Raw genomic sequence first — 26,024 nt, 5'->3', positions numbered from 1 at the left:
TCAGTAAAGCAGATTGCTCTCCATAATGTAGGTGGGCATATCACCCAATCAGTTGAGGGTCTGAGTGGAATGAAAAGGTGAAGGAAGGGAGAATTTCCTCTCTCTGCCTGACTACCTGATCTAATCAGTCTTCTCTCACTCTCAGACTTGGACTGGGATTTATACCCCTGGCACCTCTAATTCTCAAAACTTTGGACCCGGACTGGGACTACACCCCCAGCTTTCCTGAGTCTTCACTTTTGGTTTTGTTTCTCTGGAGAACCCTGACTAATTACAGGTCCCAATCACTCTTTTGTAAACTTTCAGCTTTGAACTTTACCCCATCCTCCTCTTCATCACAATTCTGAAAGCTTGTTAAGTGCTCAGCCATTGAGGTTCTCCCGGCAGAGCAAATTAGTTTGTTTTGTGTCATTATCTCCCTCTGCCAACCAACACTTTGGTTGTAAATTTCACCACTGTACAAAGTCATTTGCCTCTCCCTGCCAAATACTGCTTTCAAAAATTGTGTTAAAATCTCTCTTCTGTTATTGTCATCTGCTTTGCTATTTTCCTTGCTCTTGTTGTATACCCTTTTTAATGTTTTTGCCACCAATTTACTATATTTGGGGATAAGCAGTCTTTAACCACAACTGAAAAATATTTTTTCTCTGTTATCATCTGCAAGCATCTTCTTAAAAAAATATCTTAGAGGCAGAGAAACATATGGGTATTTGCTCTATTTCTAATAAAGCCTGCATATTATTTTTAGCTACATGTAAATATGTAATCTAAGACATATTCCCTTATGCCATTCACCTGAGCTTGAGTCACAGGGATGCTAACGGGCAAGAAATGTGACAACATCCACCCACCTACCTATACTTCTTCCTTGAGTTCTTTAAGAATGAACTCAAATGTCACATCTTTCGTGATGCCTTCACTGATAATCATGGGTAGAGCTTGGTATTTTTTATGCACTTCTTGCACATTATAAGCTTCTGTTGTAGTGTTTCTCACACTGTTCTATAAATATTTGCTTAGGGCAGTGTCTCCCACAGTAGACTGGAACTGTGTAAATTTATAACCATGTCTTATATTTCTTTGTATTACTTTCACTTCTTATATTATTATACCCACAATCGTGTTTGCTGAAAAAATAAAGCTTTTTGGTATCCCTTAAACTTGACCATTTTCCCCCTACAAGGTAGGCAATCCTGTGGATAGGTGGGCAAAATCTGTTGAGGGAATTATCAATTAATGAACATATCCTACATTAGATAGATATCATCATGTGTTTTATAGATGTACTCAAGAAAACAAGGTATGACTCTTGCTCCGAACATCTAAGAATACAATTACTTGAGTTTTTCTAATTATTTTAATCACTAGTTCCCCAAATCAGTACAGATACTATTGAACTGCTTAAGAAAAAAAAGACCTAGAAATTTCAATACGTCATAAATGAAGCCTTCAGAATTGAAATATTTTATAACAGGTTGATTATTTTAGCCAGTGTGCATGTGTGTACATGGGGTGTGTTTATGTGTGTGTAGATGAAGGGTGATTCATTTGGTTGGGGCAAAAGTATGACATGGGAATACTCAGGTTTCTTTCTCTAGCCTTGGCTTGATACAGAGAGATGAAAACTTAATATCACTTTTGGCTTGGGAAACTTGATGTTAAATCTTTTTCTTCTTATTGCTATTTTGAATTGAAAAGAGACTCACTTTCAAACTTTGATCACTGCTCAGCAACAAAATTATACAGAAAAATAAAAGGATTCTATGAAGAATCTGGTAAAATTGGTAACAGTTATTCAATAATTTATCTCCCGTAATTATTTTACAGATGTTTCTAGCTTTAGGGGAATCTGATATCTCTAAATCTAATTTTTTCAAAGAGATTAAGTTAGAAGGTAGTCATTCTAGTTAAAGTTGTATTATTTGCCTCATGAAAGGATTTACTGAAGGACAACTTTTCCATGCACTTCAGCGTTTGTTCACAATTACTGAGTAAAAGGAAGTGAAGCTGGGCAATCAGGGATATCAAAGCTTAAATGTTAGGGGACGTGTCTATTGGAGATCAATACCTAATAATATCAAACATTTGATTTACACACATATTTATAGTAATCTACTAAATGAGATTATCATGGCTGGGATGATACCTTTGATTTTTATTTTCATTGTTTATGATCAGTTCTTTAGATTAATTGACAAAAATTTGTACCTTGAAGTGATGCCATGAATTGTGGGAGCTGGTATATCACTTGGACTATCTTCCATGGTGGTGATTTGGGTTCCATTGCTTTTCACACAGGCATATTTTGTGCAGACTTCAACCTGCAAATGTTAGTTTAGAAACGAATTATTGCAAACATTTTCAAAATACAGATTGCCGATGGACTGAACCTCACCCACCCTCATTTCACAGGAGTCTCATAGTTCTCTACAGCATCTTAGGGTTTAATCAATCTTAATTTTTTATGTTAATTGAGTCTGGTGGGAAAGGTCAAAATAAAGCACAGAAATGAGCTCAGAACAATTGATCTAGTGATTCAAATGGTGATGTTTAGTTTCTGGTTCCAACCATTCAGAAAGAGACACACATATTCGTCTATTTGGAGCACAGTTAAGGAAGGGAGGATGTTTAGGTGACAGTTGGCAAGCATAATATGTTATCACTGCATACTGCTCTCTGGATCTATAACAAGAGAGGGTAATGATGATATCTTCTGGAAGTCTTGACACTTTATAGCAAATAGCCTCAATGCTAATGTCTAATGGAAGAAAAATGAGGTCTAGGGAAGCTTTCCAATATGGCTGAGCTATTTTATATCCATTTGTTCCAGCTGCAATTGTATTTTTACCTTAATCACAGCAGAAACTCATCACTCACCCTTTAATTCTGCCACCTAATCTGAATAAAAACCGAGGAGGGTGGAATAACTAAAGATTAGAAATCAGGTTCATCAAGCATCAGTAACACAGAAGGAACATATTCGATAAGGTGGGGAGAAACAGATGAACATACAGGAGGTCGCTTGTGGACAATCTACAAAGCGACACCCTTCTGCTCTCCATTAAAGTGTAAACCAAAGAGGAACTGCACTTTTTCCAATGCTAATTTACTTTCAGCATTTAATACATAAATGGAGGATACTAGATACTGATGAATCTTAAACACTAATCCTGAGCCTTTAAAGCAACACTGTTCTCTGAATTTCAACTGGCATTTGAGGAAAGACAAATGCGCTATGTGTTATATTTAGTAGCTACATCGCTTTGTTCATGGGGCAGTTTGCACCTAAATGGGAGTTTTTATAATGCTTTTGTGTGATATATTTATGCCACATAGCATTTCGAGCTAATATTTAGTAGATATTTAAACACTGTCAAGGCTGTTTACTCTGAATATGTCCAATGAAACCTCAAAAAACTTACAGGCAGATGAACTTAAAATATGCTTGCTATAATAGAATTAAGGACAATAAAACTTCATGCATATTGGGAAATATTTGACTATATGATGCATAGTGAGATAACTCAAAATCAACTCAACTGAATCTTTTATATGCCAAATATTATGATGGGTACTTGCATAGATAATTTTATTGAATCTTTACAACTCCACGTTCAGAAGTTTGTAAATGGAGGGGTCAGAGAAATCAGGGAATATGATCAAACTGATAAGATATGAAATATCTGATTCAGGCTTTACTGTACCCTACTGTCTTATTATCTAAATAATAAGCACAGCTTTAAGTTCTAAACTTAAGTGTATTTAAATGATCCTCCAGAAAGCTTTTACTTTGACTTTAGAGAAATCTGTCAATATTTTCACTTCCTTGATAATGCAATATTCCAAGTCTCCATCTTTGGGGCATAAAAAGAGATAAAATTGAATTAAAAATGGAAATGCTTATTCCCTTTAAAAAGGGATATGTAAAATGATTCATTCAAAAAAGCAGATGCGTTGGTGCATCTACATGTCTGCTTTAAAATCAGTGGCTATTTTACAGAGGGGGTTAGTATAGAGAATCTTAGTTTTAAAGTATTAGGCATATCAGTTAAGTGCATATTTTAAATGGAGCCAAATCACCCTTCACATCAGAAATAAAAATCTTTGAAATTTGATATTCAAATTCCCAGTAATGCAACAACTATTTCAAGTGCAGCATTTCTGGACGGCGAGGAGCTTCATAAAAATACAGTTATGAAGAATAAGAACATCTTATAACAAAATCTAAGTGTTAGATTCTAATTTGGTCTTTTGTCTCCTCATCTGTTTCCATGTCCCAAATTGGATCAAAATGCACTCTCCTCAGGCCATTAGTGACTCAAACCAATAGGTCTGAGTGAAGCCTGTCAGAGTAGAACATGCCTGGAACGCTTACATGTCAACCCTTGCTCTATGGTTGGAAAACTGATGCTGGACATGCATGCACAGCACCCAGTGATCTCACCCCCAGGATGTATTTTGAGTCCTATAAAAAGCAAATGAATAAGCTGCCTTTCAAGGGCTCAGTTGGTTTTCTCCACCAGTGTCCCAAAGAGGAAAATACAGCAAATCCTTCATCACCTTCCTATGCTAACCTTGTTCATAAAGTTATATTTCTATGTATTTTGAATGTGATTTTCATTTTATAATGTGATTGATGAGCTACACATATACATAGATTCACTCTAAGAGTCATGAACAAAAATATCAGTCCACTGGTCCAGGCTAAGGTAACTCAGGTGGGTAGATGGGAATCATGGAACATAATGACAAATAATCAATGCATATTTCTTCTTTTATGAAATATCTTTTTATGTCATTTTCTTAGGAAGCTAGGCCTAGTAGTGGAGAGGCTAATGCATTGGTTGTAGCTAGATGCTTACATATGTTTCACCTTCATATGTGTGGGAAAGAAGGGGCTGGGGAAATGTTCACTTAATGAACAGAGCCAGTGAAGTTTTCTGTGGTCAAATACACCTTCCTCACTTAATATCTTCTGAAAAATATTTAAAAAGCTCTCATAAATTTTAGAAGGAGCGTAGTTTAGTTAAAAATTTACCATATGGCAACCCTTCTCTCTAAACTTTGAGCTTCTGAAAAAGCCTGTTTTTATCATTAATTTTTGCATTTGGCCTTGTTATCTTTTATATCCTAGCGCTCTGACAAGATGTCCAATTCCTTGAAGGTAAGTTCCTTGTTTTATATGCCTTAATATTCTTTATATTTTTTCTACTTTTAAGATCAGTAGATCTCAAAGAGATCTAGCAGTTGGCTCTCAAATGGTCAATGCACTCTCTGAAATTGCATGTTAACTTTTGTCACATAAACATCAAAATATACACATTTTTCTAGGGCAGTGTGCACTGACTTCAACAGATTCTCAAAGAGGCCCAAGGGCAAAAAACTTAAATACAAGTGCTTTCATATAGGTGAGGATCATTGAACATTTGTTGAAGGATGAACAGATATATTTCTTTCATCCTCAGATAAAATCTTCTAATATTTTTCGTCTGCCATACATTCATTTATTTTTGTTATTGGTGTTGGGTTCAGAATCACAGAGTGCTAGAGGGGGATAGAACGTTTTAAGTCATCTAGTCCTTTGCTCTTACAAAAGAGACAATCAACACCAAGAGAGGTTACGTAACTTCCCTAAAGTTATGACATTTAATAAGTAGCAGAAATAGGAGTAGAAAGAATATCTCCACAGTTATAGGCTAATTCTGGTTTTGTTATCAGTAAAAGAACCAGGAAAAAGGCAAGCTGCTTGGCAAGACTGACTGCAAACACATGATCTGCTTCCTTTTGCCAGTGACAATATCATCACCATCCTCATCACCATCACTTTCCACAGTTCCATTATCCCCTCTCCAGTGACTCGTGTGTTTGCCCGCCCCAAACAGATTTAATCCAGATCAATTTCCCTCTTTTCTCTCCCTTTCCCCAGCAAATAAATCATGTGTAACCAAGATGGAAGGTATCCACTAAGAGACATAACCCAGCATGTTTTATTTAACACACCCATAAGCTTAACCTTCAAAAAAACAACGTTCTAACCTGAATGTCATAGATCATTAAGGGAGACAGGTCTCTCAGAATGAAAGACCCAGGCACATTTATTCCAGTCTTGTAGAGCTGATTATTTACATAGACAGAATATTCAGTGACAACACCATTTGGGTTTGAAGGAGCTGTCCAGATGACACGTACAGCTGTACTGTTGATGATGACAACCTCTGGAGGAAGCATGCCCTGAGGCTCTGGAATTAAAGGAAGAAACTGAATAAACTCCAGCTGCCTCTGAAAAAGCACTTGTTAAACTAAATGCCGATTAGTATTTAGGTTGAGTGAAGGGTTTGTTGCTTATCTGCTTTCCTCTGATGAAGTTATCACAGTCTGTAGTCCTCTGTAAATTGGCTTATTATACTCTCAGTTAGAAACCATGAGAATTGGTGGTAAAATGCTTTATACCACCAGCGTAGTGCTAATCTTCAATACTATGTGACCAGTGGGATATGATGATAAATTATTCACCCATCTGCACCACTAACACATATCTATTATTTGTCTCTTTTCCCATCCCTGCACTCCTCCAAACCTCTCAGGGAAGAAAAAAAAAAAAAAAGAAAGAAAATTTGCTCCTTAAGCAAAAAAAATATAACTCAAATCTATCGAGGCTGGTGGAACGTGAAAAATCCTTTGATGTTACTAGCTTGTAACTCAAGCAATATGAAGCAATGATGCAATATTGTCATTATGTAAATGATTTGGAATGTTGATTACCATAGGTAATGATGAAATCTAACATTAGAAAAAAAATCTTGCTTGGCGTTAAATTATACAATTATTCAAGCATGTCAGAAATAACTATGCAAAGACCTATTTTTATCACAAGAGCTCATCTTAACTAGTTGAAAAATTGTCCTTGTGATCCATTCTATTTTATAAACAAAAGGTGTCAACCTTTGGCACCACGAAGGGAAATGGGTTCCACACTTAAAGTGCCCTGTTAATGACCTGGAACGCTTGCTTGGAGGTAATGATATTATAATGTTTATAATGAGACTTTAGAAAGCCAAAAAGATTAGAAAGACCATTCCAAACACATTTCAGATTCACAAGTTGCTTCCCTTGTTTCCATCCCCTTGCTAACTGGCTTAGAAGTGAGTCACAGGCAATTTTTCTCAGTGGCTGAACTTCCACCTACCATTTCTGGTGACTCAGGGAGGGCCCTCACTGTGCTTGGCTGTCGTTGTGAATAGCATCCTGCTTCTGAGAGCAGTTCTTAAAAAAAAATGTTTCTAAATGTCACCATGTATTGATGTGAACTCAGCTCCCAACTAAGCATACACTGAAAAGAACAGGAACAAACTGGGCTAATATCCCATGATTGGAGCCTTGTGTCGCTGTCTCCACGGGACCACTTATTGATCTGCCACTTGACGACAGCCAGCACTTAAGCATTTTAGCTCCGACCCCCTTCCCTCCAACACCGGAAATTTTATAATGGAAGGATGACTGATCTCAGCCCCAGCGAGAATCAATCAATTTCATTCGCATCTCTGAAGCCGAGCATCCCTTGAAATCTGGACTCACCGCCGTCGCAAGTGGTTGCATGCAGCACTTCACTGTTAATGCTGGCGACTCCGTTGAAAACAGAGATAAAAATCCGATACTCTGTGTTTGGATTTAAGTGGCCAATGACATGAGAGTTTACATCTGGGAGGAGCTTTCGAGATTCATTGGCGGTAGCAGAACTCCAAAAAAGTGTATAATATTCAACATCACCTTGTAGGTCTTGAAAAGCTGTTAACAATTAACACAGGACACTGTAAGTGTAGCTGATATAAAAGGGTCTCGGGGGCAAAAGACAGAGAATACACTATCATTAGCTATTCCTAGAATGAGAAAAGGGAAAGCTTAGGGAATACCCCTTAGAGGGGTGCTGGGTTTTACCTTTTTAAAACATAGGTGATTCCACCCCCATCTCATAGTTAATTGCATAGAGTCTTAACTTCATAGGAAAATAAACTTTTAAATTGCTTTTAAATATTTTAATTATGCTATTGGATTGGCCAAAAAGTTCGTTCGGTTAGTGAATACGTTGTTCAATAAAGTTCTTGGAGAAAATGAAAACTGTGTCTTTTATCTTTTATTTTCACTTAAAACTAAATAAAAAAAAAAAACAAATGAACTTCTGGGCCAACCTAATATTTATAAGTATACAACTAATCTCCAAAACTTTGATATAATACTTATGACAGGAAATTGAGTAAAATAAAAATACGCAGTACAGGGAAGAACTTCTGTCCATAAGTAATAGTTCTAGAGAGAACTCTATGCTAATACAAATGAGGGCATGTCCTGACACAGATTCTAAAACTTGAGGAATTTTTTCACTTGCTAGCAAAATCTGCTAAGTGATACCTGGAAGAATGTTTAGACAGATACCCTGTTATGTGCACTGTTGATGTAGCAGAGTGAAGTAGTATGCTCTCCTTAAAGATTCACTCAGTAGGATCCTAGGATGATATTTGAATTTTGATCAAGGCTCCCATCCTTTTCTCCTAGTTCACTGTTGTCTGTATGATGTAGACAAGCTCTTAAAGGATGCTAAAAGGAATTGCTTACTGTCTCACAAATATAACTCAGCAATTCCTCAGCCCTTGTCCTTTCAAAGACCAGTTTGTTGTTTTCTTTTTCCTTTCACCCAATTTCTCCATTCTTGCACTAAGTTCTTCTCATGATTTTCCTATTACGATGCTTTAAAAAGAAGACACACAACACTCAGATTTTCTTAGGTAGAAAACAGTATACTGCTCTGCTTCAATTAGCATTATTTTTGAAGACCTTAACCTTGATGTGTGTTAGGGTTGGGGGTTGGAGTTTTGTATGTAAAAGCTCCAAAAATTGTATGTAAAAGCTTGTGTTAACACTGTTCTGCAGCACTAAGTAAGGATGGGGAGGGAAAGGTGGCATTTCTCTTTATGGTCATTGAAGTACAGTGTCTCTAATATGTGAGATCCTGGCGTACGGCCATGAAAAGGAATATGGTTTTGGGAACTGCTTGACTTTCTTTTAAGAACCCCTGTTCATTAAGATCTTGGGGGGGGGTCTTACATCAAAACTGAATGCTCGTTTGATTTTTATTGTTTGTTTGTTTCCTGAGCACACTACCACTTTGGCCTAGCATCCAGCAATAGTTAAAAACGTTTGGTATGCCAGTAGAGTTGAAAGAGTTTATAGTAAGAGATCTTTAGCAACTACTTTGGAAAACTCTGGAGATTGAGATGTCTCTTTTCTCTGATGTCACAAAACGTAAGCACCTTTAATAATGAGGTCATTATAATGCATTGTCGGGAACTGGCTCTTCGTGTCCATTGATATTTTCCCAAATAATATTTGTCGAGTACAGCAGAGTCACTGGTTCTGTGAGGGCAAAAGTTCCTTCTATCATTAGAATTATTTTCTGCTGCCCTACAGTATGATTCCTCATTAATTTATGGCAGCTAAGATATAACAGAAAGTCTGCTAGATTTGAAGTTCTTGTTGTATTTTAGTTTGTTACATGAGCACGCTGGTTAGAAATTCAAGCCCTAAAGATACAGTATTAATGAAATGCTTTCAAATTCTACTCAGAAATATAAATGGATTTTACCATGGTTAAATGTGCCTGATATCTCTTCTATCAAGTTCCAGGGAATGGACCTGTGCATATACACTGAAAATATTGGGGCTAGCACCATAAGTTCAAGATGAGCAAAGATCACACGACAATATCTGGATGAAATGTCATTAAATGTCCATTCTTAGCCATGCGCCATATGTCAACCCCCTGAAACAGAATAGAATCTGTTGTCCCAAAGAAGAAAGGAAAAGATGGGGTTCAGTTCCGTTGCTTCCTCCATGGGATGAGACTCTTCTAACCAGAAACAGGCAGCATCTCTAGGCAACAGGGGCCAGGTTTCTGCACTGCCCTGCCTCTCGCCATCTGCTTCAACATTCCTCTTTCTTCCTTCATTGACATTACAGCGCAGAGTCCAAAACACAGACAAACAGTAGAAACACATTAAATAGATTAAATGATCTTCATGTTCCTAGTCATACTGTGAGAAGTTCAGGGAGCGGTACATGCAAAGGAGTGTCTTTTTACATTGTTCGAACAAGGTTTTCAAATTTCAGTGGGCTCTAAGTCAGTGAACCAGCTAAGAAACAGAAGATACATCCTCAGTTCCACTGGCCAACACACAATTCAAGGTTGCTGACCTTGAGGAACGCTGTTAGAATTGAAATAGCTGGAATAAGGAGATGAGCAAATTTCACCCTCCCTGTGGATTGGTAAAAACTGGACCTGAATATATTTCTCTTTTTGAAAAGAGAACAACATGAATTACAAGGGTTCTTGATAGCATAAGATAAGGGAAACACTGTCCAGAACTTCCAAAAGTAGAATTTGTCTTTCATATACTACTTCTATACAAATAAGATGAAAGCTTTATAAAACATTTGCATGGTGTTTTTAAAAATAACAAAAGGGACATGCCTTTGTGCAAAAGATGCTCTAGGAAACAGGTGACTGTTTTGTGGAAAGATAGACATGAAGACATGAAGATATTAAATGACCTTCTTAAATAAGAAAGGAAAGTAAGGAAACATAAAAAGCAATGGCAGAATTAAAATCCACATTGAAAGCAGAAAAGGACAGAGTTAAAAATGTAGGACAGGAAAAAAATAAAGAGGAAAATGACTAAGAAGAAATCAGTGAATGTCAAAATTTTAGATATTGAGAACAGAGAATGAAAAAAATTTAATTAACTTGAAAAATAAATGGAACAAATAATCATGGATATAAAATATCCCATAAAACCTGACCCAAAATGAAGGTTTATGTCTATAAATTGAATAGATTAATACAGTTTTGGCTAAAATAATGGCAATATACCCAAACACAGGCATATCATGGATCATTATGACATTTCTCAAATAAACTAAAAATTAAAATATCGTCTACAAAGGAGAAAAAAAAATCAGGCAAGTTTCAGACTTCTCTGGAACAACAAATTTGGAAGATAATGGAAAAATTTCAAGAAGTTTTGAGGGAAAATATTTTGATCCAAGAATTCATACACAGCTAAGTCATTATTTATGTGCAAATACAGCAGAAAGATTTTCTTATATAGGTAAAAATTAAGAGAATGTGCAAAGACAACAGACAAATGTTCTTATTTAGGCAGAAGTTAAGAGAATATATAGCTCATTTATTTAACTTATTTAACTTTAATTATAAAAATTTTCCAATAATGTTATCTAGAAAACAAAACGATGAATCAAGATCCAGAACTTAAGATTAGGGAAGTTTAAGAATTGATGATAAAATATCAAAACTAGAGAAGTTAATTATGTAAAATGATTATATAATAATTTATAAACCAAGCATTGAAAGTGGCAGGTGAGAAGGGCTAGGAAAGTAACACTACACTAAATTCTTGATCATACATAGAATAGAGAGACACAGAAAAATCAAGAAAGACATCACTAACTACTAGCAGCATTAACGGGCTAAATGGCAATTAAACTTTAAAAATCACTACAGAAAAGTTGTGGTAAAAATCCCTAGCACTCACCGATACCCATGTGTCTCTCTTCTTGTCAAATAGGTAGACTACATTTCCTGGGCTCCTTGCATCTGGGTGAGGTCATGTGGCCAGTTTGTGCCATTTTTGGACCGAGATGTTAAAGACCAATTGACCATCTCTGATTGTCTCTAGTTTTCCCAGCAAGAGAAGGATCTCAAGGCCTGAAGGAATGTGGATGCACCACATGGAAAGAGCCAAGGTCCTTAAATGACCCAGGAGAGTTGAGAAAGGGATAAGGAAGAGATATAGATAAAAGTCCGAGTTTTGGTCTTGGGTCTTGTGTGAATCCTAGGAATCAAGATGAAAACATAGGAGTAATTATGGGATGGAGGATTTGAAAGGTATTGTTTCACTTGAGACTTCTTGAGTTTGAAGTGTTTTTGTGGTCACCAGGTTTACTTCAAAATTAAAGTGTGAATATCTGAAGTAGAGTTATGCATATACTTTGGAGTTAAGCTATGAATACCAACTTGTGTTTGAAGCAGCAGGATGGTATGAGGATTTCCTACGAGATTACGTTAAATATGTGTACATTGGGAAATATTTCTCAGGTATTCTAATCCTGTTCTCAGTAACCCATATTTTATAGACCACAGACATTTATAAGTAGGTATTGCTCTAACTGTAGCATATCAGGTCAACCTCAGTGAGTTGAAGAAGAGGGTTGTAAACTTTGGATAAAATCTTTGCTATTAAATGACATTTTTGCTGGTGCTCTCCATGTACAGGTCAGAAATGTGGTCTTAGGCATAGAAAATTCTCAAATCTAGAACAAGCCCCTCTCCTTGGTAATGGATTTCCAAATAATTTAAAACAGTTATTAGATGGGCTGGTTGAAAGTCCTCTTGCAAAAGGATTACACTCTGTATATGCTGTTGGATTATTTTTAGAGATTGTTATCAATATCAGTTATGTCCTCTAGATCTTTATCATCTAGATCAGGGGTCAACAAACTCATGATTTTACCATGAGTGAAATCTGTCCTGTTGGCCAAATCTGGCCTGCCACCTCTTTGTATGTAACCTGTGAGCTGAGAATGGTTTTTACACTTTTAAATTGTTGGGAAAAAAATCAAAAGAATAATAGTGTTTCACGACACGTGAAAATCAAATCTCAGTGCCCACGAGAGTTATCTATTGCTGTTTTTATGCCACAATGGCAAAGCTGAGTAGTTACAACAGAGAATGTATATTGCCTGCAAAACCTAAAGTATTTACTCTCTGGGCCTCTACAAAAAAGTTTGTGGCCCTGATCTAGAGCAATTACAGTAAACCATTCCACTTAATAGGTCTCCTAATTGATTTGTCTAGGATTGAATTCTTCAGCAGGCTCAGTGGGTGGTAAGTTTGTTCCAATATAGAAACTTGGAAGGAACCTATTAAGGCTATTTTATAATAGAAGTGCTTTTCTTGCTCACAGATTCTCAAATTAGAGTCCAGTTCCCCAATTTCTATTGTGCAGAGCTCTGTGTCATCAACTAAGCACTTCTTGGAAAACTTGAACTTATCACAACTACTTCTTAAGAAAATTTTTACTCTGCCTGAGGGTAAAACTGCTCACATGAAGAAGTGGGTAGAGTCTCTTGAGCTATGATCCAAGCCAGGCTCCTTATTTTTCCCAGCAAGATATCAGATGCCTTCTATCTAGTTTATGCAACTAAAACAAATACCTGCATTTTGGAACCCACCCTGCCCCCAGCTCCTTTAGCCTCTCATTGTGTTCCAGCTCCTTTCAATCAATAACCTTCCAGAGAAAACTGTATTTAAAGGAAATGTATATGAAATGTGTTAATTATTCATCATTCTATATTTGGCCATGGAAACAGGACAGATCATTCCTGCTCTTAAAGTGAACTGATATGGGCAGAGAGGGACAGAGATAGTCAGCTAAGCTACTGTAACCAAGAAGCCCTTAAATAAAGTGACTTAAATACAATAAATGTTAATGTGTAACTCACACAATAGCTTCAAAGTAAGTGAATCAGATTGTGCTCTGTGTGGTCATTCAAGAACCCAGGTTCTTTCTCTTATGTGGCTTTGGATCTCTTAGGGTGTTGGCCATGCCTGCAGAGTTGAAACTGAGAACACTGCAGCATCCACAGTCTAGTCCAGGGAGAGGTTGAAGAGAGAACAGATAGGCATGTACCTAGTGTTTTGTGGTTATGACCCCAAAAGACTCATATTTCTTTTCACATTCTATTGGCAGAAACACAGTCACATGGCCACAACGAACTGCAAAGGAGGCTAGTAAAGGTAGTCTAGATTGGTGGACATGCGGCACCACCACTAAAAGGAAAAGGGGAGTTAGCAGTGGTTAGTAGTTCTACCTTCTACCCAAGTCAGGTAATTATAAAGTGAGATTTGGTCTTTATCCATCTTCAGCTTACTGTAGACATGCTTTTACCTGAATGCTTTGCAAAATTATGTCCCAATTTTTTATTAGAAATGGCTTCACTAATAACCTATAATGAAAAAGAATCTGAAAAAGAATCTATCTATCTATCTATGTGTCTATGTATCTATGTATCTATCTATCTGAATCACTTTGCTGTACACCTGAAACTAATACAACATTGTAAATCGACTATACATCTATATAAAGTAGTTTGTTTTGAAAAAAAAAATGACTCTAAATGATTAACATAAAACAAAACAAAACCCAAAGCAAGCAAACAAAAGAAATGGCTCTCCAAGTTTTTTGGTAAAATGCTGTTGAAAGCACTGCAAACATTTTAGAGAGAGAACAATACTTTATACCAATACTAAATGATTACTAAGTGCTAAACACATATTATTTCATCTTTATCATCATATTTTAAGGCAGTTATTATATCTCCGTATTCTGAATTAGGAAACTAGTATATACTGAAGTTAAGTGGCTTGTTTTAGGTCATAGTGCTAGAAAAGACTGCAACTGGGAGTCAAACATAAGTTTCCCTGATTCCAAAGCCTATTTTAAAAATTATTCCTTCATATGGCTTCACAGAGTTTTGCCACTTTTCTAGTTAGGCAAATTTAAAACACTTAGATGGAATCACCAACAAGAGAGTTAGAGGGTGAAAAATACTCAGGAGGAACTTTGAGAAAGTCTTTGTGGGGGGGGCGCAGGTGGGATGAACTGGGAGATTGGGATTGACATATACACACTAATACGTATAAAATAGATAACTAATAAGAACCTGCTGTATAAAAAAGTAAATTAAAATAAAAAAAAAATAAGTACTAGGGATACAACATACACCATGATGATGATAGTTTAATATATAGGAAAATTGTTATATATGCTGTATAATATATAGGAGAATTGTTAAGAGAGCAGGTCTTAAAAGTTCTCATCCTAAGGAAAAAAAAATACTTTTTATTATATTTATATGAGATGATGGATGAGAACTAAACTTGTTGTGGTAATCATTTTATAATATATATAAATCAAACCATCATGCTGTATACCTTAAACTTATTCAGTGGTGTATGTCAATTATTTCTCAATAAAACTCTAAAAACTTAAAAAAAAAAGTTTTTAGGGGATGAGAACAAGAGTAGCTGGTGACACAGGAGGGAGAATTTGAGTAAGGAGGGGTCATTTATGGACCCACTACCACAGAGAAACAGAATAGGATGGCACTACCAAGAGAGCATTGGATTGGGCCATTATGAGAATGATTTCAAGACGACCAAATCAGTAGAATGCAAGGGAAGAAGGTCAGATTACAGAAGGTACACAAGTGAACAGGCAGAAAGCCAGTGGAAAAGGCGCATCCAGTCTATTTGTTTTGGTAACTGGAGCGATGGGAGGGGAAGCAGAGGGACAAGGTGAGCCAATGATGGTGGGTGCTTTCAAAAGAGGTGAGATTTGGAATGAGTATACGTATTGCCACCTGAACAAGGTAAGTTCCGACAAGTCAAAAATTCTTCTAGCTACAAAATCTAGCGGTTTCTGGTTAAGAGAGCAAGATGAGGCAGATGCTTTTTATGTGGATTTAATTTTATGTGGATTTAAATTTTATGTGGATTAAAACTTTTTTAATGGTGATGCCTTCATACTTTACAAATTTTCTGGAGAGTTCAGTGAGATATTATAATACAGGAGTTACATCATTAGTCTTTGTAGTACCAGGGCCCACGACAAAAAAGTTAGAAAAAAATGTTCCTGGAAGGAAGAAGGAAAGGAAAGGAAAGGAAAGGAAAGGAAAGGAAAGGGAGGGAGGAAAGTAAAAGAGGAAAAGAGAAAGAGGAAAGATGGAAGAAAAAGAGGAAGGGGAGAGACGGATAAGGAGGATATGATACAGGATGTCAACGTCTGAAGGTCAGGGGGAGCTCTTGACAGATGGTCAAGTGGACAGCCCTTGTATGATTTTTTCCATTTCCTCTTTTTCAGTTCCTTCCTCTCTCACCACCTCCAGTGTTTTCTTGCTCTTTTCCGGCTGTCAATGACCTCGTTAGCGAGGAGACCTCAGAAGCGGCACTGCCTTTCTACCCCCTTCCCTCGTGGGCATTTTTCACCATTTATTTTAGAGTGAGCAGTCAAAATGGGAAGGATCTCACTAAATCACTCTTGACAAAGTGCTAATAAGCATTAAGGACAAATGCAGGAGAAACAGTCGAAAATGGGATGTGAGCTCGAAGTCTGAGTGTGAGAAGTGCTACTGACTGTAATTTGTGGTAAGTTATTAAGTACCAGTTTCTAACTCCTAGGGCTGCATAAACAATTTAAGTGAAGGTATTTTTGTATCTTTTCTTATAAAAGTGGGATTTTCCCCCCACTAATATCATTTATCGTCATGGTGTTTCACTTAGGTGGAACTATTATCTTTCATTATGGAAAGCATGGATAAGAACCTCATGTCTATATAGGGACCAGGAAGATAGGAGGGTGCAGCCTGTGTAAAGGGGAAACCAGTGCCAGCTGATTATTCTCCCTTCAGCAATGTGGGAAGAGTTTCACCTAATCATTGGGTCTTTCAGATCAATCCAAAATCATCATCTTTATGTGAAATCTTCTAATTGTTAAATGTTAGCAAAGTTTTTTTTTTTTTTTTCAAATGCTGCTGGCAAAACAATGCACGGAGGACGGGAGTAAATATGGTCCATGTGCTGCCAGTTTGGAATATTTGCCGTAAAAATGAACTGAACAGATGCAGGGATGCTTTTTCCTCACATGATATCAACACAGAGATGCAAACATTTAAAATGGGTGCTTCTAAAACTTTAATACCTATTTCTGTGAAGCTGTGGTAAAAATTTACCAGAGATATTTTGCTATCCAAATGGTGTGCCCATGTGGAGGGTCATAGTTAAGAAAGAATATGTTTGAAAAATATATTTTATGGTTTTTAATAAGCAAATATTTATAAGCTTATTCATGACTTTCAACCTATAGTTTTGTGCCTTTTAGCATGTTAGACAAGGTCCAACTTTATCCTACAAATCAGGAAAACAATTGAAATTAAACTTGCAAAAAAGAGGTGGCCCTTTCACAGTGGAGTGACTACTTAATTTACTTAGTTTAGCAGGTTGCAGGAAGGAAGAAAATGATAATGCAACACACTTTCACAGAGCTGACCCTCTTCTGAGAGTTAATCTTTGTGCTCACAAATAGTTATCTGAAAGATTTCTAAGGTATGAATGGAAATAACAGCAGATTGCATTACCTACATCCTGAAGGTCAGAGGTTCAGCTTACCAAGGTAATGAAACTTCAGTGAGCTGCTTCAGATCTATTAGGTTTGTCAGTTTTTATAAGCACGCTTACTTCAGGCATGCAATTATAACATAAAGGACCTATACTGGTGATAATTCAGCCGCCGGATCTTAACAGAAGTATTCAAATGTCAGATGCGGGGGAGGGCGTCCACCTTTCTAAGTAGGTTTTTAAGATGAATCAGGTATTGAGGGTGAAATAGAAAGAGGGAGATGAGTGAAAATATATTATACATAAAAATCCATCTCCAGATAAAAACTTTGTAGTTTTTCCCAGAGGTGTCTCAGAAGGTAATCATAGCCATCAATTAACTTATGTTCTTCCATGTAAATGGTTTAAGAGATCCCAGTAGAGGTGACACAGATCATCAGAAATCTGCAACCTTACAAAAACCTTAGAGCGATAGTCTTTTGGTAAAAATGGCTTATTTAGTGGCAATGTAGATCGACATAACCAGTACTAATTGTAATTTACAATTAATGTCACCTAACACTGGTTTTAATCAACAATTGATATAACATATCAGGGGCAAATTCACTCAAGATGTTCTAAGTGAAATAGGAAGCACTTCTCGTCTTAAGTGATAACAAAATCAAAATCAGAAGGTTATGATTGCCCAAGCTGGAGTCATTTTACATCTTTTTATGTACTAGTAGATGATTACCCTAGTAGATACAGTTTACTTTTACAAAACGAATATTTTCATTGGGGATTTCCAAATCAGATATTTCTCAATATTTGGTAATAGTCTAGCAAGTTTTGATTCAACGATTTGCCAGACCTCAAGTGATGCTTCTAAGGAGGATTCCAATACATAGTTCCATGATACAGTCAGTCTGGTTTTTTTCTGATTGTGATAATGGATCACTACAAATTAACAGATCAGCTGGGAAATGCTACTCTACTGACCAACCAGATCTGAAATTTCAATTATTGTGGTTTCTAAAGTTGCAGGAACAGATTATATCCATATGTGAGCTCTTCTAACTGCCTATAAAGTTGTGTTCTGAATGCGCCCAGGGTGAACCGCAGTGTTACTGAAGCAATAACAGTGATGGTGGCAAGTCCAGGGATGGTGGCCAGGCTTCCTTTTCCTGTATCAAGCTGGAACTCTGGCTGTTACCAGTGCTGAAGACAATTCACTTGGAAAAAACCATCATACTTCTGCAATCCTAGTAAATAGATCTTGCTGATAAGTGATGAATTATGAGATGGGGGCAGAGCTCTCTTCAGGAAAGTACACAATATTATATCGCTATCAAATTAGCATATGGACATTTCTATCACAACTGGTGTGACAAAAACTACATTCCCCATCCAAAAGGAATGGAAGGAGGAAGAGAAGGCCCAAGAAGGATGGACAAGTAGGAGAGAGAACTTCCTTTGAGGAAAAATAGCACAGGGAACTTGGCTTTTTGTTTCCGTCATTTTTTAATGTGTCCATTTTAAATTCATTTTGGTACGAATATGGGAAAGGGAAATAAAGATGTGAGAAGCTGACTTACTTGGTTTAGCCCATCTCACGTCTATGGCCGTGTGGTTGAGAACAATCGCAGTGAGGTTAGCTCCTCTCTCCGGAAGCCCGGCTAACGTGGTCACAGTTGCTTCTTGACTTGGTGTAAAACCCACACTGTTGTGTACAAAGACCTTATACGCATACGTTGTAAACCTAAAAGGTTGTTTTTAAAAAATACATACATAAATTTATCTTTCCGGAAAGCAGACACATTTTCTTTTTCCTCGCAAAATACAGATTTTTCCCCCATAGGATGCACCATTTTCTCCCCCCAATACATTTTCTTTTTTCTTCCCTGCACAAAAAAAGGTAGCATTATTTTTGTAACTCTCAAGCCTTAACCAGAGTGTTAAGAAAAGATGTTATTAGCAATGCTAAGCAAATACTGCTATTTAAAACAAATGTGATTTATCGTTTTGCACATCTTCATTGTTTTCAGAAGTGCTGAGGATTATAGCTCAATTCAACATGCAATTACGCATCTGGTAACCTGCCAGCTTTCTATCTGAATTTGATCCAGTGAGTTTTATGTTCTTCTTTTGGGCAACTCAACCATTTTCAAATATCAGAATCCCTCATCACCATTTTCTTCCTATACTTGTGCTTCCTACCCCTAAATTAAAGCCTAAAACTGTGACCAAGTATACAGCCTTCTCCCACTGAGGGTTTTGCTATGGTGAGCTGTGTCTTGCCATTGTGAGAACATATTTACTTGAGTCAATATAGTAGAAACCGAGCACTGCTTTCTGGGAGGAGAAAACTGGACATGGTGACGTCATGGTGATGCCATATATTAAATCAGTGATGGGCTAAAGCCACCGATTCCTCATCCTTTTTGGCTCTTTTGGGCAGAAGACTTATCAGGCTATCTTTTCTGGGTCAGACTGCCTGGGGAGGAAAATACTATTTACAGACGCAGGCAAGCTTTGACTGGACAACAGCTTAGACTGAGAACTTGCTTAAGCACATTGTACAACACGTGACCCTCCCTGTGGGGCATCCAGTCCTCAGGGAAAACACTAGTCTCAGATCATTACCTTCTTTGGGTTTTAATAGATCATCAAGGATGCCTCACATCCAGTGCAGGGCCCAGGGAATTTGTCTCAGTAAGTCACAACTTACTAGTCACGACAACAGAGGGAGGGCGCCGTAGCCAAAATTACGTCAGGAGTTTTACAGCGTTTTGCCACCACCCATGTAGAAGAGGTCCGCTTGCCTTACCTTGTTTCTCACTCATGGCCCAAAGGTATTTTTGCAGGGCTTGGCTTCGGCCACATTGTAGCTATAGGTAAAGAATTAGTGATTTCCTTGAAGCTATTTATTTTCTATTTCCCCCAAATAACTACTAGCAACAGATCTTCTACCTCTCTCTGCTTTACCCCCTTTCCTTGTGTCTTTCTTTCTTTCTTTTCTTTTGGTTTTGATGCTATAGTGGGTTGAATTGTGTCCCCCCAAAAGGTATGTTTAAGTCCTAACCCCTAGATTCCTGTGAATGTGACCTTATTTGGAAATAGGTGTAATCAAGTTAGCATGAGTTTATACTGGATATGGGACAGGCCTAAATCCAAAGGACTGATATCTTTATAAAAGAAAGGAGAGGGAAATTTTGTTACAGAGACACAGACACACACAGGGAGAAGCTGTCTGTGAGGAGTTGGGGGCAGAAGTCGGCGTTATGCTGCCATAAACCAAGGAACAACTTTGGCCACCAGAAGTTGGCAGAGGCAAGGAATGATTGTTTTCTAGAGGCTTTGGAGGGAACACAGTCCTGACAGTACTTTGATTCTGGACTTTCAACTTCCAGAGCTGTAAGAGAATACATTTCTGTTGTTTGAAGCCACTCAATTAGTTTACAACAGCCCTAGGAAACTCATACATATGCTTTCTAGAAAGTGCTAAATAGTCTACATGCAATGACAACGGAAAGATAATAATAACAGTATTTACTGAGTACTTAATATGTGTCAGGAATTTTCTATATGATTAACTCATTCATTCTTCACCATACTATTATAATACCTGCATTGAAAATGAGGAAAATAAGGCCTAAAGAGTTAAACCACTTGTCCAAGTCATTGAACTAGTAAGTGGGAGAGTAAAGACTCAAACCTAGACAGTCTGATTCCAGAGCTTCCTCTTTTAGCCATGATGCTGCCAGCATCGTAATGATGGTGATGATGATAAAAATAATAACAAACACAATGGTCAGCTGATCCATCTACAGTTGGATGAGGCCATATCACTGAGGCTTGACCTTTGAGTTATTTTTCTGGCAAAGGGGAGAGATTTTGGCTTACGCATCCAAACAGTCTCGCTGAATTTCCTTTGTGACCACTAGTGCAATTGTGAAGGATGGTGAGTCGGGGTTAAGGGGGTAGCAAGTGTGTGACCGTCAAATGAAACACGGCTAATGGCTCACATGGGAACTGAGCCAGTGACCTTGGCTTCATTAGCTCTCTCCCTGGGTAAAATACTTTTAATTGTGTTTTACTTCCCAAAATGGCTTAAAAGAAATTTAGCTAGAGTCCGGATGCCTAATCTCTCCTGCAATATTTGAATTTTTCTTCCACATATTTACTCTTTGATAAATTTAGTAACTTTTATGGCTTCAAACTGATACCATTTTTGTGGTTCTTTATACGAGTGGAATTAAAAACACCAGGCGGCCCTGAAATGGTGAATTGTAAGTAAGTTCCGTGGGGCCTTAGTTCTTGCTGTGATACTTTAAGCTATTTCGTCATAGTGTAGGTATGGTGAAATGCTACAATTTATGTCTGCATAGAAGAAATTTAGGCCACATAAATACATATAACCGGAATGTCCGTTTTTAAAGTACAGTTGCCCATTGGTATCTGCGGGGGGATTGGTTCCAGGACCCCGTGGATACCAAGATTTGAGGATGCGCAAGTCCCTTATATAAAATAGCATGGTATTTGCATATAACCTACGCACATTTTCTGTACTTTAAATCATCTCTAGATTACTTATAATACCTAATATAACGTAAATGCTATGTAATAGTTGAAATCACAATGTAAATGCTATGTAAATAGTCGCAGGCATGTAGCAAATTTAAATTTTACTTTTTGAAAGTTCCTGGAATCTTTTTCCCAAATATTTTTGATTCACAGTTGGTTGACTCATGGATACAAAATCTGCAGATGCAGAGGGCTGACTGTAATGTTAACATTTTAGAGTGAAAGATGACTTTAGTTTATCTGCTTTAAATAATGAAATATCTGTTACATTTTACAGATAAGAAACCTGAGACCCAGAGAAGTTAAGGGGCTTTGCCTAAAGTCACACAGCTAGTTAAGAGGATTAGGTGGGCCTCTAGTTTATTCATTTCTAATATTAAATTCTTTCCACTATTCACTATTATTTTATTGAATTGAGAAATCAGTAGGCATTTCACTTGATGTCATGCATTTGTCTTTTGCATTTTCTTTAATTTTCACGGTTAAGTTAAAATTTTAAGGAATAGGATCTTGAACTCCCTTAAAGGAACTAAAATGTACTGTTTTCATGACATCTGAAACCTAATCTTTGTCAGTAAGTATATATACGTCTGACTACATGGGTCGGTATATATTTCACCAATTCATGTCAAAAAAGAAAATATTCGTTTGCTTAACGTATTTTGTTCATTTGCTCTAGTATATAGTTTTTTAGGTAGACTTGGGTGTTGATATCAGATGGGACATTCCATTTAGTTAATAATAAAATACTTTTAAGAGAAAAATGCTCCATCAGTTGAAATCATATACTCATGCAAAACATATGTATATCAATCAATATCTTCCCTAAATACTAATTGTGTTTCTTGGGCATATTTTGAAAAATGTACCATTTCAAACCCTGTAAGATATAGCTTTTGAAATCTGCTAAGTGAATGAAAACTTATGCTAAGCCTATGCTGTAACCAGTAAAACCAACTGTTTGAAGGTCCATTTAGGAATACGAGGCTGTTACAATAGTCATCCCCTAATTGATTAATTTTTTTGAGACCGTTCTCCAGCCCCTCCTTTCATCCACACACAGAAAATGGTAAATTCGTTGTGTAATAGACATGACTCTGGTATTTCTTCCTTGTAAAAGATCATATATATTAAAATCTTATTTATGGAATGAGACTCATTTCAAGGTTCTGTTGTTATTACTCGAATCAGAAAACTCGATTCTGTTCAGATGATAAAGTTTTTAATCTGTTTATTGATGAGATGATTTTATAAACAAATGAATGGCTACCTCACAGTTCCTAAAGCATTCAGTCTCATAACTTTCAGGTCACATATGATTTGGTTGGCTAGTGCCACGAAAATCTACCTGTCCAATAGAGAAATGATCCTTACTGAAACTTAGAAAGATGGTTTTTTTTCTTACAAATTATATTGCTCTTTTATGTTTGATACACCATTACTTCATTCATTCATTAATAAATATTTATTAGCACTAACAGCATGCCAGATACTAAACATAGTGAACGTAATGTCTGTCCTACTGGAGTGTGTGTATGTGTGTGTATGTGTGTATGTATGTGTGTGTGTGTGTGTACGTGTGTATACTTATATACATATTTACAGATAAATGTTTTTAAATGAGAACCTCTAAAACATATATTCATTTATTCCTTTTTCTTTCCACATACATCAGAGCATCTAATTTAACCTAATCTAGTCAGGAAGTCTTCACGGAGGAGATAACATTTGGGCTAGGTATTGATGACAAACAGTAATTTGGCCAGTGGAGACATTAATTTAGCCAGTAAGAAGCATTATTCAGGGCAAAATGTGTGGAAGGCTTGTACTTTGAAAGGGTCTGACGTGTTCTGGGAACCAATAAAACCAATTCTTCAGTGCCGCTACAGAATGCCTCAGGTTATTTTCATCAGAATTAAAAATGTGTCAACTTTACTGATGTTCTAACAGAATTCATGTGTCAATATTGTCACCAATATAAATCATGCTTCCGAAAATGCAGGTTATTCAGTTCCTCCTTCTACCAACTCTTCTTCATATCCACCACCATCCAACACATGCTTGAGTACAACATTATACACCAGAGGATTTGAGAAACCTCTGAGAGCACACTGTTCCTTACACCCTCAAATCCTTTTGTGGGAATAAATAAATAGGCAAACAAAAATGTAACACTGTTTCCACTGCTTAAATCTGTAATTGTTTAGATCTTCCATTGATGGTGGATACCTTTTCTTTCCCTCACTCATTTGTTGCTGCAAGATTTTTGTTTTCCTTAAAATGCTGCTGAAAATGTTTGTTTTGGGAAATTGAAGAGTAAAGATGATCGATCACCGTCGGAAGTTCTTATGATACTTTTTAGATTGTGAGTGAAAGCCGCAGCTGTCTACTCCTGTAGCTATCTGTTCTTATGCTACCAGAATGCGGCACCTAAAATAACTTTGCTGTGATTTCTGTCTTTGTTCTACTATATCATCAACATGAAAAAGAAATGTAAACAAATAAACTAGATTTCTTTCTTTTTTTTTTTTTTGAAGAAAACATTAGGCAATGAAATTTGCGGTACTTTTGGCCTCTCCTGTCGCAGAGCACAGGCTCCGGACGTGCAGGCTCAGCGGCCGTGGCTCACGGGCCCAGCCACACCGCGGCAGGTGGGATCTTCCCGGACCGGGGCACGAACCCGTGTCCCCTGTATCGGCAGGCGGACTCTCAACCACTGCGCCACCAGGGAATCCCCTCATTTTCTTTTTTGAGGTAAGTTTTCATATGATGACACTTAGAAAAGGACAGCATGAAGTAAATTCAGAGCAATGAAAAGAGAGCACCGTGACTCTCCCATGTTAAATGTGAAACAGATATATTTTTGCTCATTTCGAATTAAGTACTTTGCTAGGAAATGGTACACCAACATTGACAGAAGTTGGCTCTCATTTCTTGACCCAACTTTTACTCACATTATGGTATTAAGCAAGAAAATACCAGGCTCTACCTCACATTGGTGGTCACGGAAGAAAGGCCTTCCTTCTAACTCACCCTCCATGCTTATGAAGTTAATTTGTTTACCTAACAGCTACAACTTGAACATGTTTATGTTATAGGAGAACACGTGTCATGGAGCTGACCCAGTCTTTCCCTATTAGCAAAGCAGAAAATGTTACTTGTGTACATTTAATCTCATTACAAAGAAGGGGAATGAACGTCACACGCTTTTGAATACCATTCTCCAGAAACTATGTCCCCTTTCAGGGTTTGAAACATTTCATTTTTGTAGGTTAAAAAATCAGAATCCACGTCAGTAAGACTCAAACTTAGATTTTATAGTATATTTATCTTAAGCATTTAAACTTGAAAAGAGTCAAGTGCAACCGTTCTTTGACAACCAGATGAAGGTCTATGAATTTTGAATCCTTTCATTTAAAGATAATGCAATTAGAGGGTTCTTGAGAACTCATATGAAAGTCTCTTTCCAGACTGATAAAGAAATACTTGTAGGAGTTCATAGATAATTGAAAGGAAAAGGAGTGAGAACATGCCTCCCTTCATAAACTCAATGGCAGCTAAGTTATTATAATCTACAAGTCAACATTTTCCTTAAAATAGAGCCTATTATTTCTCATAGCTTGTTCTTCCTTTGTCAGATCCAGAACAGATAGGCGCTCATGCCATCACTGTGTTTGCAGAAGTTTTATCTGATCACCCAGGAACCAAGGCACAGTGAGATCCTGAAAGTCCTAAGGGTGGATTGATGCTTAAAATGAAGGTCTCTACCCTTTTGTTAAACCCAGCCTGACTCACCACAGCAGCATCAGATGACAACAGCACATTTTCCAGATTTTCCAATTGATGAAAATGTCAGGAAACCCAAAGTTATGGTTCCCCTAACAACCATAACTTGGCCACTTTGCACAGAATGATTAAGGAGGAAAAGTTAGAAACTGACAAGTAGTATAAACCCACAGTTACACTGAGTTTGTGTCTACACAGACAGAGCAAAATTCAATAATTAGGCAACTAGCTGGGTAACTCAGACCAAATCATCCCTTACCTAAGATATTCATAAAAAACAGAAGTATTTTTGTTGAAACTAAATTATCTGGATATGAGCTCACTATTTTACTTGGTACATGGAGCTATAAAGGAAAAAATGAAGACTAGAATGATCTGAATTTCAGAACATAACAACATTTGAGATGAAAGTGTTGTGGTTTCTACATAT

The 26,024-nt window shown here is 37.0% G+C and overlaps 1 protein-coding gene across 1 annotated transcript in view; it reads right to left on the bottom strand.

Annotated features, from left to right (window-relative positions):
* USH2A (usherin) overlaps positions 1 to 26,024 on the bottom strand; it is a gene marked incomplete at its 3' end in the record, with an annotated part of 720,880 nt that overhangs the window by 193,108 nt on the left and 501,748 nt on the right. The window contains exons 43-46 of the mRNA XM_024739202.1: positions 18,820 to 18,983; positions 7,576 to 7,785; positions 6,037 to 6,239; positions 2,209 to 2,321 (exon numbers count right to left, since the gene is read on the bottom strand). Coding sequence (XP_024594970.1) covers positions 2,209 to 2,321; positions 6,037 to 6,239; positions 7,576 to 7,785; positions 18,820 to 18,983 — 690 coding nt within the window. The remainder of the gene's footprint in view (positions 1 to 2,208; positions 2,322 to 6,036; positions 6,240 to 7,575; positions 7,786 to 18,819; positions 18,984 to 26,024) is intronic.

This window comes from Neophocaena asiaeorientalis, unplaced genomic scaffold (assembly GCF_003031525.2).
Source record: "Neophocaena asiaeorientalis asiaeorientalis breed wild unplaced genomic scaffold, Neophocaena_asiaeorientalis_V1.1 scaffold477, whole genome shotgun sequence".
NCBI classification, from domain to species: domain Eukaryota; kingdom Metazoa; phylum Chordata; class Mammalia; order Artiodactyla; family Phocoenidae; genus Neophocaena; species Neophocaena asiaeorientalis.
Note: the sequence above shows the minus strand (reverse complement) of the source record. Positions and strands in the feature narration are given on the sequence as shown.